Raw genomic sequence first — 17,388 nt, 5'->3', positions numbered from 1 at the left:
TTTTGCAGAACGTCAATGTATTAAATAATGTTCGTCGGTGTTGTTCAGGCTGGGCATCTTTTATACTAGAACAATTCAGATTCTCTTAAATCATTGCCCTATCTATCTATCTTTGTGACGAAAATGCCTGTCTCACACGTACTTGTCTGTCTTACCTTGTGTTTTGTTTGTCCTAATTGTCCATTTCACAGTATCTTGTAGCCTATATTTGTCTCAGTATCCATAGGTTAGTTTGCATAGAACATTAGAACATATACAGAAATGCTTGCTTCTTTGCTCCGCCTCGGCGCCCTATGCTGGACATCCACTAGATGGAATTTGCACTTGTACATGCAGCACCTTAAAGACACAAAGCCTTTCGGTTAAACCTTATACCTCAATGTAATTTCATTTGCTGCTTTATTGTTAAATAGTTGTGTACACAGCGTCTATCAAATATCATATCATTGTGCTCCTTATGTACTTCTACGTGATCGAACAAATTGTAATAAATACCAACATTGAATGTCACGAAATGCAAAACCAAACGCAATCGTGTTACCTTGCGCTGGAGTGTCCCCGTTTCCTCAACCGTCGTCACTGCGTTGCACGGCGTACTGTGCAAAGCACATACCGACTGCGTTTATCTGGCAATAATTTTTTTGCGCGCCATTACGTCATATTCCAAATATAGCATTTGCTCTAATATTGGCTGGAAAAGCCTCCCATTATCATCCATCCCAGGGTCCGTATAGCTCCTATTCGAAAACATTAACAATGTTAAATTTAAGTGAAGTGTTGCAGAATTGATGGTAAGTTTTGTCTTTTCTATAACGTAGATCAATCGTTATGCAAAGAACGCCCGCCCTGCTTAAGTCAGTATTATAGGAGAGGGGTCAACCAGACATATCGGCTTAATCTGCAACCAAATTTTCGCAGAGAGGGGATGGAATCTCACAGAGTTTTTGTTGGAAAACCAGTCCTACAGAAGCCGCCCATGGATCTTATGGGGGTCAAATTCAAGGAAGCCGCTCACTCCAAGCACGGTATAGATTATCAGGTTTTTTTTAATGCTATTCCAAATTCTGACTAGTCATACATAAAGTTGAACCCCTCCAATACCGTAATAAGATCTTTTTCACTGCCAATCTCAAACAACATCGACTTGTACCAAAATGCTTCCTTAAGTATGTTCCGGTACTCATATTCGAGGGCAATACTAGTGGCCTAGCCAGCGGGGGGAGGGGATAATGAGGGTTATTTAACCCCCCCCCCCAAAATATTTTTGTAAAGAGTGCCGTTTTTTACGAGCGCTCTGAATGTCGCGCAAACGTCGGCAAATGTGCCGCCATGATAAGCGGCACCTATTGTCCGATATTGCCCATGATCAGCCGGTTTGAACAGCGCCCCCATCAGTAGATGATGTCCAATCACCCCACCACTTTCCCACGAAAACTGGGATCTGAACGTCCATGGACAGCCGAGTTTTGTGATCTTTTTTTGAAATACATGTAGATACAACGCCGGTCATAGAGTAAGAAAATTACGCGAAATTGTTCACAGTTAAAAGTCAATAAGATGTACTTTATCCCTATTTCTTTTATCAAAATGGAGCCACATAATTTTAAGAATTCGGTTAATTTCTTTTCAATCCATCCTGTATTGCGGCTCGGTGGCTTCCATCTCATGAATTGCTCGAGTTGTTGGAAAGCTGATGTGTGGAACCGGATTTGTCGAAAGAAAGTTGTCAATGGAAGTCATCGCACTCTTTTCCTCTTCAGTGAGTTTATCTGCTATTGCATTTGGACCTACTCTGTCTGGAGTTGCTCAATCAACAGTTTCAACTCCGTTCCAACATCCAGCCTCCCACTCAATTTTGACGTTTGCGGTCTCCATTTTTATGCTGACATACAAATTGAGACCGCAAATACGGTCACACTTTTGGCACATTTTGCAACATTTATTTTTAACGTGAACGTTATGCTACGTTTTGTAAATATTTTTATAAGGATAATGTAATATTTAAATATAAATAAATTAAATAAATTAAATATAAAAAAGACTGCACAGAACACGTGAGGGTTTCGTGGATCCAATAGTATAGTCGAGTGTTGTGTTCACAGTCTATTTACACAGCGCCCGCTGGAGTCGAAAAGATTGGGCTGCGCCATGTTGGAATTGTGTGAATAAAGTGTTTACTCTCTTGAATCTGCATTGCTCTTTCTCTCAGTACTGAATTTGTAACCCATTTATACAGTTTGGAAAAACTAGCATCAAGGCAGGACGAAAACTCTTCAGAACTACTAAAACGGTTCAAGAACAAAAACGCAAATTCAAGACATTTGAATTTCTTTATTGACCTCAATTGAGGACTGCGGCGATCAGAATCAAAACATTCTTTATATTTTAGACCTATAACATAAAGATCTGCATAACGAAATTTGCGATAGAAAAGGAAATATATGGAATAATAAAAACGCACGTGATGTCCTGATTTTACAGTTTTAAAACCCTTTCCCTGAAATATGGTTTCGTAAGACTAAAGGAGTTTATGATACCAAAGGCATCACAAAAATGAAATCAATGCACAACTTATATTTTAGCAGCATAACCCAAGCAAAACATAAATGAAGGTTTTCCCCCGTACGAATGTTCTGTATAACTATCATTACTGCACTCCTTCTTTTGGTTCCTTCGTACAAGTGGGCACTGCTCGTTTTTTTTCTTCAGTGTTTTTCCATGAAACAAAATTGAACACTTCCGTTGCCACATTGCAATAAGTGCCATATCCAGACCGTGAACAATTCAACATCAACTCAATATTCCACATATGACCGATTTAATCATGCCTGTATAATGTATCAGGCTATAATTCCTTTCTTTTGAATGTGCAGTCAAAAAATATCAGATCGAGCAAACTGACTCTAGTATTTAGGAGCTCAAAACATGCAGCCAATGCATTAACTAATGCCATGATTTCGGGAAAGGCACAATATCAATGTATTTAATAATTATCCATCATACAAAAGCTCTTGAGTAAATATCTGAGTACATTATACTTTACAAAAAAATAAGCATCAGTTCTCCAACATTCTAAGTTCAATTTTATGAACAGTATTGCAAAATAGAGCCATTTCTTGACGCATGACTGCTAAAACCTAAATGTAATAAGAATATTAAAAAAATATATGGCTCGCTCAGTTTAATAAACATAGGGCGATTTTGTACATATCAATCACTAGTAACATTGACAATTTCATGTATTTTGCGTGCTTTGTTCACAAGTTAATATATTTTAATACACATCCCTATATTCAGCTGTCCACCAATGAACATGTTTGTACATACGTTTTCCTGCCTTTAAGAATGAACGAACATTTGCCCAGGAAAACGGACAAAAATCACCATCATTATTTTAGAAAAATATTATTAAAATCTCACTTGTATCTAAATGCATGTGTGCAATCTGTGGTTCTCACATAATACAATATAGCTTCTTAGGGCATTCCATTGACAGCGCTAAAATGCAATATTTTAGTAAAAAATTTGTATGGTCTGTTTGTAAAAATTTTAGTAAACTTCTCATGGCATGGATCAATTTCAGTATTTTATTTGTTGAAATGAGTGGAAAAAGCATGCTTGTTTAATGTACGCTTCGATGGTGTGTCAACTGTTATTGCTTTTTAAGAGGCAAACAACTACCCTAGGTCACTTTCTTTTTCACTCATCCTGAATAATAGACAAATCTGATATTCACTGAGTGGATAGTCACTGAGCACGCTGTAGGCCTAAACTCACACAAAGTTCGTGAATTACAACCTAAACTCAATGTCAGCTATCACCTAGATTAAACAAATAGATCTAATGGTCACAATCGAAGAAGTGTAGCTCATTATGTGTTGTACAGACTAGAGTGCCATATTTTTATTTCGTTATAATACAAAATTCCGCCAAGTCTCACATAAAATTGAACCCTTCCGATTCCATATTGCACAGTAAGTTCCATAACCAGAAAAAAAAACTTCAACTCAATATTCCCAATACGCAGGAATTTATCCTGCCCCATGTAAAATGTATAAGGGTGATTCCTTTATTTGTTAAGTGTCAAACCTGGCTTTGGCTTTCATTGTTGTACGTCTTTGAATATGTGGCAACAAAATCCGATGCTGCCAAAATACGTACAGTGCTTGGGAGCTCAACAAATTAAGCCAATGTCTGCATCCGATGCCGTGATTTCGGGAAATTTTCAATATTAGTCTGTGTAAAAATATACATTATCCTTTAAGAAACATCAGCTCTTCAGTAAATATCTGAGTACGTTATGCTTTCTTCATTTATAAAAAAAATAAGCGCCAGTTCTCCAACTTTTATTTGAATTATTCTAAAATAAAGCAGGACAACATTATTGCATTGCATCTAAATCTATTTGTTGACCCACAGCATGTACGGCTAAAACCTAATGTACATCCAGATACAGCTTAACATGAACAAATCAAGAATTTAATTCTTCTTCCAACTCCAGATATCATGATTCCATCAGGTCAAAGATCATCGATGACCTATTGAACGAGTTCTTTGTACTGTTGCTCACCGGTGGGGGCCGCTTGAGCCTGCGGATACTGCCCCTGCTGGGCTGGGTAGGCTATAAATTCAAACAAAACAAACTGAGGGAAAATGGCCGAATGCAGTTTTAAGGATAAGACCGTGTATACATTCTTTGTTATGTAACAAGAGCTTTTGAGGAAATATCTGAGTACACTTTTCTTCATTCACTGTATGAAAATTAAACGTATGCAACATCTCTTTATTGACACATAAGGTAGGCATATTGCTAAAACCTAATGTACATCCACATGCAGCTTAACATGAATAAGGCAAGACTTAAAGTCTGTTTCAACCCTAGATATCACGCCTTCAGGTCAAAGTTCATCGATGACCTATTTAATGAGTTCTTGGTACCATTACTCACCCGTTGGGGGCGCTTGAGCTTGCGGATACTGCCCCTGCTGGGCTGGGTAGGCTAAACAAGAACAACGGGGAACACATTATATGAATCAAGAGACTGCATAGGAGAGACCATAAGCCTGGGATTTTTCTATCTGATCATTACTATAGATGAAAACAATATTTTTAAGACGTCTCTTACCAACTTGTGGCTGACCAGCAATGTTGTAGAAGGCCGGTCCCTGGGGCTGTGTGGCAACCACCAGGTGTGGTTGAGCTTGGTATTGAATCTGTCATTATGAGAACAATTATACTTCATTTGGGTGTTTTTTCTCTCAAATACATCATCCTATAATTAAATACCTACCACCTTGCTATCGTACGTGTAATTGTCGTTTATCCAGAATCTGAATGTGTTTTTCTTTTTACATCGACCTCTCCTCTTAAAATCCCCGACACCTAAGTGTTACCATAATGTTAACATTTTAAGTGGTCGAATTATTATGATCTCTGAGCAAATTTAGGTCTAAAAGGCATTCGCTATACTTTCCCGAGTATTAAGTGTTTCCGTGCTGTAACATATAGGCCTATTTATCCTTTCATAGTTTCGTCTTCTAGCTTCAGTGGTAGTCCAGGGCATCACGGACAATAACTACAGGGAGAGTTAAAAAAAAAGGAAGCCCTAATGGTGACCCCCTATTTGAAAATGTAGCGCTTGCCAGCTCTTACCTAGATCATGTACCTTAATGTGATCCGTGGACAATGTTAAACAAAATGGTGTTTGTGTTCAAAATTCCATAACTTGAAAAGTACACGAGCGATTTGAATGATTCTTTCACTGAAAGAAAGTTTATTAATCGTTTTTTTTTATATTGTAGATCTGGAAAGCGCTACATGCAGAACGTCTTTTGAAAAAAATGGGAGCACCATTTGGGTCTCCTTTTTTTTACTCATCCTGTAGATTGTTTTTGTCAGAAGTGCTTTCGAAAGAAAGCCAATCAAAGGATGAAAGGCAGGCTTATATAGCCATATGCAACAATAACTGCCATACTTGTGATACATCTATGCTGCGATACATACGTTAGAAATGAGCCCACTATAGATTATCAGGTGAATTTAAACTGGAGTTTACCTCAAAAACATGAAATGCTCGGTTCGTACAATCACAAGGTCTCAAAAGTCCTTAATAACCTAATCCCAACGCACCATGTCCTAAGACAAATCACAATGAGCTAATTTACACCGCGTAAAACTGAATTTTACTTGATCTAGATTTTAAAAAAAGCAATGCAGATCTACAAGGACATAACTTGGTGTTGTCACGTACCACTGTCTGAGTTGCTGATCCACCACTGCAGAGTGGACCACAGGTCATGCTGGCACCAATGATGGCGACAACAAACTCCACTAAGGCGAGAATTATCAGTATAGCATAAACAGCATTGACAGCCGCCTGCATAGAATCATTGCAAGAGATGATGTATTAGTTACCTTCACACTTCAGGGTATCCCACAATTCAACACATATTAAACCTAAATATCTTTGCAGTACGTAGGCCTAACGTTCCGTCTTGTAAACGTCTAGGTAGATTTCAAAATCGTTTAACTTCATCATACACATTGAAACACAAATCGCTGTTTGGAAATACTTCAAATCAAGAAAAGCGGAGACGTGATTCTCATTAATATAGCGCCTCGAAAGTGAAGCAACGACGGCAAATTCGCTGAGAAATAAATAAATGTAACAAATAAGAAAATGAAGAAAAAAAAGATAGACACCCCTGGAGGCAGAAACACGAAAACGTTTCATTATCAGGGGATTAAAGTTCGACTCACCTGCAAATAACAGAATGAAGGAGGGTCGTCATAGTACGAGACGCTCTGGCCACGATAGCCATAAGTGTAGTCATAACGATAACGCGTATAAATTGGATGACAGACTTGATTGATGATCGCCATCATGGCAGCCCCAAAACCAATGACGCAGCACGCAGCCAGACAAGCCAAGATGGACATGACCATGTAGCCGACAGCCTGTGCAGAAAAAAAAACAATTCCTTCGAAATCTTTCTAAAAGACTTTTTGTCCATTGGTGGAATTGGTCCAAGTCCATTAAAGTGGTCATATGTTAATATTCAGTCCTTATATCTGCGAAATATCACAGGACTGTATTCATTTGTTACTCCCCCACCCATTTTGAAGATTTCCCACTTCAAGGTAGCAATAGACTTGGCCAAGTCTGGGTTGCGCTCGGTCTGTGCCTATATTGTAAATCCACTCACAGCGCATATCGCCTTCGCATACGTCCTTACAGTACATAACGCGCGCCCTCATGCGTCAAATCCGGACCAGCATGTTAAAAACGTACATGTTCATGTTATTTTCAAGTGATATTGCTAACTATTGCACCACATGTATGCACATGCTCTGCAGTACATGTACACACATGTACGTGTAATACGCGTGTTGTACAATGTACGTACAGTGGGTGCGCATTCATGCTATACGGCACTGAAGTGGAATGCGCGCTGAGGTGTACCTTGTCGGGCATCTGGAAAGAGGTAAACGAAGTGATTTTTGCTACTTTTTTTAAGATACCGACTTAAAGCAATTCCGACTTGTGTAAAGTCTAAGGTAGCAACAACTAAAACACTATTATACTTCCAAGTAAGAAACCCTTAACACTGCTTACCACTCCGGAATGCTTCTTACATCCTGACACTATGCCCAAGATTCCAGCGACGACGTAGAACTGTACAAAAAAATCATTGCTGAGATTTAGGAAAGGCTAGAGGATTCATTTGGCGTCCCCACGTGTGCAACAGATGTATACAAATGCAACCAAAATGTTCATTTGGCAAGATATTGGACACTTTAGCCTCCGATGTGGACACAAAACGAAAGTGTCTGTTGTACAACGTAAACGTATTATTGCACACGTACACCGTTATCCCACCGTAAACCTCGTGCATGTAAACAACTTTTCGTCTTTTTTAATGAGAAATATTCCGCAAAATTCATTCCCCGCTCTCCACATAAGCCTCTGTTTAAAAGTATGGAGCAACTATAGAATGCAGGGCCACGCCGGGAAAAGGTTTTTTTTTGGTAGTTGGATGCGATGTGAGGAGTGGGGTCGTTGACGTTGGGCACTCTTTTGAGAACGAAGCAACATTGGTATATATGAGAATTCCCCATGCTAACGCGTACGTACGTGGGTATACAACATGCGGTATGAACGTAGATATATATAAAAATAGAGGGCGGTAAAGAGTGAATGAGCGTGAGGTAAATTGTGATCAATTGAGGGCGCTATAGAGAGTGAATGAATGACGAGTACGTAGTATATACACCGAGTGACGGCTTGGGATGTCTTGGATGCGCGAAAGCGGGGTGGATGAGCATGAAGTCATTAATAGAGGGCGTTTTATTTACCCCAGGACCTTTTACTGTATTTACCCTATAGACTCACTACTTTATTTCCCTATCTCAAACCAACCCCTACCTACCCTGACGTGGATGCGTGGATGTGTGGATGCGCGGATGCGCGGATGCGGGGAAGGGCATAAGTAAATTTTCATCAATAGAGGGCCCTTTTTTGGATGCCTGGATGCGCGGATGCGCGGATGCGGAGTGGGCATGAAGTAAGTTTCAATCAATAGAGGGCGCTATAGAAATGCGCCGGTGGCATGAAGTTAAGTTAAATCAATTATAGAGGGCGCTTTATTGGATGCCTGGATGCGCGGATGCGGAGGGGGCATGAAGTAAATTTTAATCAATAGAGGGCCCTATAGAAAACCGACTGCGCATCCACGCAGCCATGGATGCGCGGATATGGAATGGAGTGGCCCTGTATTCTACCAAAAGGATGATCATAATAGGCATCAAAGGCTACATAAGAAACAAAGAAACAAATGAATCAGCACTGTCAATAAACAAAGAATAGCATGGAATGAGGGTGAATATTGTACTTACTAATATACCACACCAAATTGGAGATCCGATGTCACCGAAAAAGAAGAACTGGCCAAATTCAGTCAGGGTGACAATCCCCAGAATGACGGTTAAGGAACCCAAAACCACTTGAATTATTCCTGTCCATACAATACCCTTCCAGTTACCACTTCGAGGCTGTGGGTTGACCGTGCCGAAAGTAACGTCGGCAGCGGGTTGCACCGTCACCTGGTGAATCAGGTTGAGTGTCAATGGTTTTCGGGGTATGACTCATTGGTCTTGTGTGGGCCCATTATGCATGTTGTCGGTACACTCTTTGAAACTCTCAGGATCACGTATGGATGCCTCCACAAGTTCAAAACCATTATTGATTCAATGTTTTTTTACCCTTTCATGGGCGAGGCTATAACATTTAAAAGTGGGGGGGGGGGGGCTTCGCATGCAAAACAACTGTTCAGATAATTTCAAGTTTCTTTTTCGCACTTTGACAGCTTACGTCACCCAAGTGCAAAATAACGAGAACAAGGTTCCAGAATTTTTCCTCATTTGGGTTCGGGCCAACTTTTATAAAAGTATATGGGAGATGATTTTTTAAAAATATTTTTACCATAAGTCAAATGACCAATTTGGGGTTTGTTAAGAGGAGTGATTATTGTGAATAAAAAAAACACGTGATATTTTGGATAACAAATATTTCGTGTAGGTACAATGCAACCCTAACAAATAAAAAAACAATGAACTAAGTCAATGTTTTCATTGATACACTCGCGCAACACGACACACACTATGTCCTTGAGGTAGATTTAATTGTTTTCATGGCAAAATTAGCACATGAATAGGGTCCATGTACATGTACGTACATGACATTGCAAACTTAATGTAATAAGTGGACTGTATAAGTATTGTGCGCGTGTAGTTATGTACGAAGACCAGCGGCGTGTACAGCTTGCCTGTACTGAACGGTACAGAGCAGGCATAGTGAATACCGGGTATATAACATAAAAGCACCATCAATGTCATTCATATAATTATCATAAAATAAGTGATGGCTTATAGTAATTAACATAATACTGATATACACACAGTGCACAATATTGGGGCCCTATTTGATTTTTCCTTTACACCATAATTATTCTGAACTGTTATATTCCGGGAGAGATGACTGGCTTACCAGTTGTTGCTGGCCGACGGGCTGAGGCGCAGCCACGTAGGAAGGAGGGGCATTAGTAGTGGCCATCACCGTGACAGAAAGTATCTCTGGATTCTCTGTAATCAATTAATCAATCAATCAATCAATTAATCAATCAGTTAATTGTCCGTCGGTCTGGTTCATCTATGTTTGCTCGCATTTCAAAGATGACCTCTGTGGCAGCTACGCATTTCATAAACAAATTATGTATTTATGTCCTCTAATCAACTTTCATAATTTTGTATCGATCAATTCAAGTACACACAATTTGTTCCTTTGATTTTTAATAAAACAAAGCTAATTCAGATTAAATAATTTTATGAAATAAAATAAAATAATTTTATGAAAAACTTACTCGGAAAACCGTATTGACGAAGAAGCAATACAAATATTTAAGAACACTGGCATGTTACTCGTTTAAAATAGTACCTCCCGAGTACAATTTCATTTCATTCGTTTTACGATATTTAAATTACTCAATCTTGAATCGGGGCAGTTAATACGTTTACGAAACGTTAATGTGACACATTACTTATTTTACGAAGACGAGCGGTTCGTGCAATTTCGAATGCAGGCTATCGTGATCATGATGTTTGCTCAATTAAAATCTATTACATTGTAATGACTTATATCACTTCACGGGAATAACTCATGTATACAATCACGCATAAGATAATCCCTCCCTGTATTAATTTCGTATTTGACGCAGAAAAAGACATCTAAATTGTATGTAGGCCTATAAGCTATAATACACGAATTGGTGCTAGGGAAAATGTGTTCGTCCAATTTAAAAGAACGTCAATGTATTAAATAGTGTTGTTCGTCGAGGCATCTTTTATACTGGAATAATTAGGATGATTCTCTTAAAAATCATTGCCCTATCTCAGTGAAAAATGCCTCGTCTCACACGTAGTTGTCTGTCTTATCTTGTGTTTTGTTTGTACTATATGTCCATTTCACAGTATCTTGTAACCTATATTTGTCTCAGTGTCCATAGGTTAGTTTGCATAGTATATTAGAACATAATACAGAAATTCTTGCTTCTTTGCTCCGCCTCGGCGCCCTATGCTGGACATCCACTAGATGTAATTTGCACTTGTACAAGTGCCTTATAGACACAAAGCCTTTCGCTTAAACCTTATACCTCAATGTAATTTCATTTGCTGCTTGATTGCTGTGTACGTAATATTTATCAAATATCATATCATTGTAAAATTTGTACGTGATTGTACAAATTGTAATGAATGACTGCATTGAATCTTACGGAATGAAAAACAAATGCAATCGTTTTACCTTATAATTACGCTGGAGTGTTCCTGCTTCTTCAACCGTCGTCACTGCCTGGCACGGCGTACTGTACAAAGCTCATACCGACTGCGTTTGTCAGGCAATAATTATTATTGCGCGCCATTACGTCATATTCTTAATATAGCATTTGCTTTAGTATTGCCACAAAAGCCTCCCATCATCTATCTTAGGGTCCGCTTTTAGATCCCTACGCTATAGCAATGGTACGGCCGAGTGATGAAAAAAGGCCTTGGTTACCACTGGTGTATTTGAGCTCTCATTAGATTCATACTGCAAAACAAGTAACCTTAAGTCAGCACTTTACCGACGCACCACCAATATTAATGCGCACGAAACGCACGGACTGTATAATACAAGCATTGATCTCCATATACACAGACTGGATAGGACAACTATGGTGGCCGTTCATTGCCGTTCCCCTTTTTCAGTAAATATTTCAAAATTTACCGCTCTACATAGTTTTCTTTTCAAAATGTTTTAAAAAACTATTTTAGTTAATTCAAAAAAAATAGAATTCTTATAAAAATAATTTCAAAATAAAATTTTTTATAAAAAATAATTTCAAATTTAAAATGCTTATAAAAATAATTTCAAATTTAAATTGCTTATAAAAATAATTTCAAATTTAAATTTCTTATAAAAATATTTTCAAATTTAAATTGCTTTTAAAAATAATTTCAAATTTAAATTTTTTATAAAAATATTTTCAAATTTAATTCGCTTTTAAAAATAATTTCAAATTTAAATTTCTTATAAAAATATTTTCAAATTTAAATTGCTTATAAAAATAATTTCAAATTTAAATTTCTTATAAAAATATTTTCAAATTTGAATTGCTTTTAAAAATAATTTCAAATTTAAATTTCTTATAAAAATATTTTCAAATTTAAATTGTTTATAAAAATATTTTCAAGTTCATGTTTAAAATGAAAGTAGATTTTACACAAAATGAAAGTGATTTCAAAGTGAACTTCATATTCGTGACGGCCTATGGTTGCCACAGTATCCCACAGTGCTTTGCCGATGGGGATGCATAGAGTTAAACAATTTTATGTGGGGGTGATGGGCCGCGCGCTGTATCCAATATCGCGCAGTCTAGTACAGGGTAAGGACTAGTAGCAACTCTAGCTTTACAGTACAGATCGGTGTCATTGCGGAACCGAAGACACGAACGTGGGGCCTAGTGCTGACGGTTTTTACTCTCGAAATGACGCTTGGAAGGAGGATAATGACCTGAAAGAAGAGATGGACAAGTATGTAAAGCAACTGCTTAAACGAAAGGAGATTCTCAGTTTCTAGCCCCATAAATGTGGCCAATTTACAGGACTACCTCCGTAAACATAGGCCACTCGCCACCATGTACATGTACGTGATGTATACAAAAACATGTCGCACTTTTTTAGATGTCTAATTTTCGTGAAATTTCATGTTGAAATTTTGATACGAAAACATGTGCAAACGAATCTTGAAATATCACGAAATATAGACATCTGAAAAGGCAGCACTTTCTGATTAGACTTTAAAGAGGGTGAGTATGCTTCTAAAGCAAAAATAAACTATAAACTAAGCCTAAATGTGAAAATCATAATTTGACAAAGTGCGACAAGTTTTTGTACAATAGACATATAAGATGTTAATTTCAATTAATTCTGGCATGACAACCCATTGGAATGGTTCTTTTGACGTTCAGGGACTACCATGACCTGCTATTTGAAGATGACTGCTGTCCGCCATCTGTCAAAATGTCAATCTGCAATATTATCTCTTGCGCCAAAGGCTCTTGGTATGATGAACCATCCCATTTAAATCCACCACTACCTAACTTATTTGAGTGGTTATTTTGAGTTGTATCTTTATACCTATTTCTTTCTGTTATAACTTCTAACAATTTGTTTTAAATTAATTTGTTTTACTGGCTTAAGTAAATTTGTTCTCCATTGCATGGTTTATTATTTACACATGTTTTGCGTTACATATAGTTGCCATGGGCGTCGCCAGGATTTTTCTTGAGTGGGGCAAAGCACATTTCCCCCCAAATCCTTATGATTTCCTGCATTTTCCCGATTGATCATTTTTTCGAGGGTGGGCAGGGTATTTTCCCCCGGCGACCCCAACCCTTTAAATAAACAACAATATGATTTCGCCCCTCTCCCCCCCTTTTTTTTCTCCTGTTTTTTGGCTTGCCCTCCCCCCCCCCCTCCACCCACCTCGCGACGCCCATGATAGTTGCCATTTGATTATTGTGATTATTTATTTCGCGTGCTATTGTAATGAATCTGTTGCTTATCATTCATCTGGTAAACAATTCCTAAATGTTCACTTCCTGGTGTTGGATTTTTTTTTATTTAATCAGCTGATTCATCTGTTTATATACATTTTTGTTTCGATATCGTTTTAACTTCAATATCACGAACGGTTAAGGAGAAAACCCGCGGAGAAAGTGGTCGGGTTGTGCCCGATCACTCAACAAGATCAAACATGTATATAGCTATGTAGGCAATTATACAGGCATCTTTCGAAGCCGGGGGCTTATATGAAGATGCCTTGACAAAACAAAACCGAAATGTCAACTCAACAATTACAGAAACAGACAATCGGACAAACACATATAGAGACCATGGGATAAAATGTGAGGGTTAGAGAAAATAGAAAATGCCATAAATAAATAATCATGTAGCTAGTCATAAATTAAAGCTAAGCATCAATATTGTAAAATAAGTAAAAACGATATCGAAACAAAAATATAAATATACGGATGAATAAGCCGATTCAATAATAAAAAAAATCCAACACAAGGAAGTGAACATTTACGAATTTGTAACCAGATGAATGATAAGCAACAGATTAATTACAATCGCACGCGAAATAAACAATCAAAATAATCAAATGGCAACTATCATGGGCGTCGCGAGGGGGGGGGGGGGGTGCAAGCCAAAAAAAGGGAGAGTTCCTTACACTAACGATCGCACAAGGCATGATGGGAAACACCATGGCGCTGCAAGATCGTACCCACGGGGCACGAGGTTGGGATAGAGGATATCCATACAGCATTCACACAGTAGACTTTACATATTGACCAATTCGCCCCTGGTTTCACGAAGATGGCTGCGTATAATACGAACGTTCAGCGCGTATATACGCACACGTTGTATCAACAGTTGACGCGCACTTTAGTCACGTACACATATAATGATGTTCTAAAAGGGACACATTTCCGTAGTGATTATTATTTCCAAAACGCCGAAAAAGTGAACTGCGGCATTGAGAAAGTAAATCACGTCGTTAGAAAAATTGTAAACCTTGGTCAGTGGTGGTGGTCAAAATATAAGTCAAGTGAACCGCGATGTTACAAAAGAAATCATGCTGTCTATAAATTCGGCAACTTGTCCTTTGTAGATCACCAGCCGGTCTCACCGGTCTCACCAATATGGCGTCAAATTCATTCATTGTGCGGCTCCCTGTTCGCTATCCAGTCGTTATATAGAGATCAGTGGTTGACGTGCACCGTTCCTTGTGTGAGAGGACGCGCGTACACGTTATATGTACACGCAGTGGCCGCGCACCCCCAATTGTACTTCCTTTGCCGCTGAGGGGATGGGGGATATTTACCCCCCCCCCCTCCTATATATTTCGTAAAGCGTGCCGTTTTTTACGAGCGCTCTTTCTTAACGAGCGCCCGTTTTTTGGAATGTTGCGCAAAAGTCGGCAAATGTGCCGCCATGAAAAGCGGCACCTATTGTCCGATATTGCCCATGATCGGCCGGTCTGAACAGCGCCCCCATAAGAAGATGGTGTCCAATCGCCCCACCATTTGCCCACGAAAACCGGGATCTGAACGTCCATGGACAGCCGAGTTTTGTGATCTTTTATATTGAAATACATGTGGATATAACGTGGTAATAGAGTATGAAAATTACGTGATTTTTTTCACAGATAAAAGTCAATAAGATGTACTTTAACCCTATTTCTTTTATCAAAATGGAGCCACATAATTTTAAGAATTCGGTTAATTTCTTTTCAATCCACCCTGTATTGTGGCTTGGTGGCTTCCATCTCATGAATTGCTTGAGTTGTTGGAAAGCTGATGTGTGGAACCGGATTTGTCGAAAGAAAGTTGTCGATGGAAGTCATCGCACTCTTTTCCTCTTTAGTGAGTTTATCTGCTATTGCATTTGGACCTTCTCCGTCTGGAGTTGCTCAATAACAGTTTCAACTCCGTTCCAACATCCAGCCTCCCACTCAATTGTGACGTTTGCGGTCTCCATTTTTATGCTGACCCCAGGTGCCCACCTGGGGTCAACATACAAATGGAGACCGCAAATACGGTCACACTTTTGGCACATTTGCAACATTTATTTTTAACGTGAACGTAATGCTACGTTTGTAAATATTTTCATAAGGATAATGTAATATTAAAATATAAATAAATTAAATAAATTAAATATAAAAAAAAGACTGCACAGAACACGTGAGGGTTTCGTGGATCCAATAGTATAGTCGAGTGTTGTGTTCACAGTCTATTTACACAGCGCCCGCTGGAGTCGAAAAGATTGGGCTGCGCCATGTTGGAATTGTGTGAATAAAGTGTTTACTCTTGAATCTGAATTGCTCTTTCTCTCAGTACTGAATTTGTCACCCATTTATACACTTTGGAAATACTAGCATCAAGGCAGGACGAAAACTCTTCAGAACTACTAAAACGGTGCAAGAACAAAAATCAAATGTAAATTCAAGACATTTGAATTTCTTTATTGACCTCAATTGAGGACCGCGGCGATCAGAATCAAAACATTCTTTATATGTGAGACCTTCCATAAAGGTATGCATAATGGACGATAGAAAAGGAAATATAAGGAATTACAAAAATGCACGTGATGTTCTGATTTTACAGTTTTAAAACCCTTTCCCTGAACGGTTTCGTAAGACTAAAGTAGTTTATGATACAAAAGGCATCACAAAAATGAAATCAATGCAACTCATATTTTTAGCAACATACCCAAGCAAAACATAAATGAAGGTTTTGCCCCGTACAAATGTTCTGTATAACTATCATTACTGCATTCCTTCTTTTGGTTCCTTTGTACAAGTGGGCACTGCTCGTTTATTTTCTTCAGTGTTTATCCATGCAAAAAAAATCTCACCAAAAATAAATTGAACACTTCCGTTGCCACATTGCAATAAGTGGCATATCCAAAACGTGAACAAATAAACATCAACTCAATATTCCGCATATGACCGATTTGATCACGCCCCCTGTAAAATGTATCAGGCTATAATTCCTTTCTTTGAATGTGCGGCCAAAGAATATCAGATCGAGCCAACTGGGTTTAGAATTTAGGAGCTCAAATCATGAAGCCAACGCATCAGCCGATGCCATGATTTCGGGAAAGGCACAATATCAGTGTATTTAAAATATACATTATCCATCATACAAAAGCTCTTGAGTAAATATCTGAGTACGTTATACTTATATAAAGAATTAAGCATCAGTTCTCCAACATTCTAAGTGTAATTTTATGAAAAGTAGTGAAAAAATGGAGCCATACAAATTGCATTAAATCTAAACCTATTTCTGGCGCATGATCGACTGCTAAAACGTAAATGTAATAAGATATGTTAAAAAAAATATGTGGCTCGCTCAGTTTAATAAACATAGGGCGATTAAGTACATATTATTCACTGGTAACATTGAAAATGTCATGTATTTTGCGTGCTATTTTCACAAGCTAATATATTTTAATACACACATCCATAAATTCAGCTGTAAACCAATGAACATGTTTGTACATGCGTTTTCCTGATTTTAAGAAAGAACAAACATTTACCCAGGAAAACGGACAAAAATCACCATCATTATTTCAGAAAAATATTATCAAAATCTCACTTGTATCTGAATGTATGTGGGTAATCTGTGGTTCTCACATAATACAATATAGCTTCTTAGGGCATTCCATTGACAGCGCTAAAATGCAATCTTTTAGTAAAAAAATTAAATATAGTCTGTTTGTAACATTTTT

At 38.1% G+C, this 17,388-nt stretch overlaps 1 protein-coding gene across 1 annotated transcript; it reads right to left on the bottom strand.

The window, feature by feature from the left end:
* Window positions 1-2,952: 2,952 nt before the first annotated feature.
* LOC119729959 lies at window positions 2,953-9,073 on the bottom strand. The gene is made up of 7 exons (XM_038202752.1): window positions 8,896-9,073; window positions 7,616-7,675; window positions 6,760-6,957; window positions 6,251-6,376; window positions 5,126-5,213; window positions 4,949-4,999; window positions 2,953-4,621 (listed from the first exon to the last, which is right to left on the bottom strand). The coding sequence occupies exons 3-7, from the start codon at window positions 6,943-6,945 to the stop codon at window positions 4,539-4,541; spliced, it is 534 nt and encodes a 177-aa protein (XP_038058680.1). The 5' UTR covers window positions 6,946-6,957; window positions 7,616-7,675; window positions 8,896-9,073; the 3' UTR covers window positions 2,953-4,538.
* Window positions 9,074-17,388: the final 8,315 nt, after the last annotated feature.

This window comes from Patiria miniata, unplaced genomic scaffold (genome assembly GCF_015706575.1).
Source record: "Patiria miniata isolate m_02_andy unplaced genomic scaffold, ASM1570657v1 HiC_scaffold_22, whole genome shotgun sequence".
NCBI classification, from domain to species: Eukaryota; Metazoa; Echinodermata; class Asteroidea; order Valvatida; family Asterinidae; genus Patiria; species Patiria miniata.
Note: the sequence above shows the minus strand (reverse complement) of the source record. Positions and strands in the feature narration are given on the sequence as shown.

What these genes read in the sequence shown, in the direction of transcription:
- LOC119729959 (XM_038202752.1), bottom strand. Translation starts at nt 6,945, where the DNA reads ATGGTCATGTCCATCTTGGCTTGTCTGGCTGCGTGCTGCGTCATTGGT. An exon ending in CTTCATTCTGTTATTTGCAG is followed by an intron (nt 6,377 to 6,759) that starts GTGAGTCGAACT and finishes GATTCTATGCAG; the next exon opens with GCGGCTGTCAATGCTGTTTA. An exon ending in TGCTGGTCAGCCACAAGTTG is followed by an intron (nt 5,000 to 5,125) that starts GTAAGAGACGTC and finishes GTTCTTGTTTAG; the next exon opens with CCTACCCAGCCCAGCAGGGG.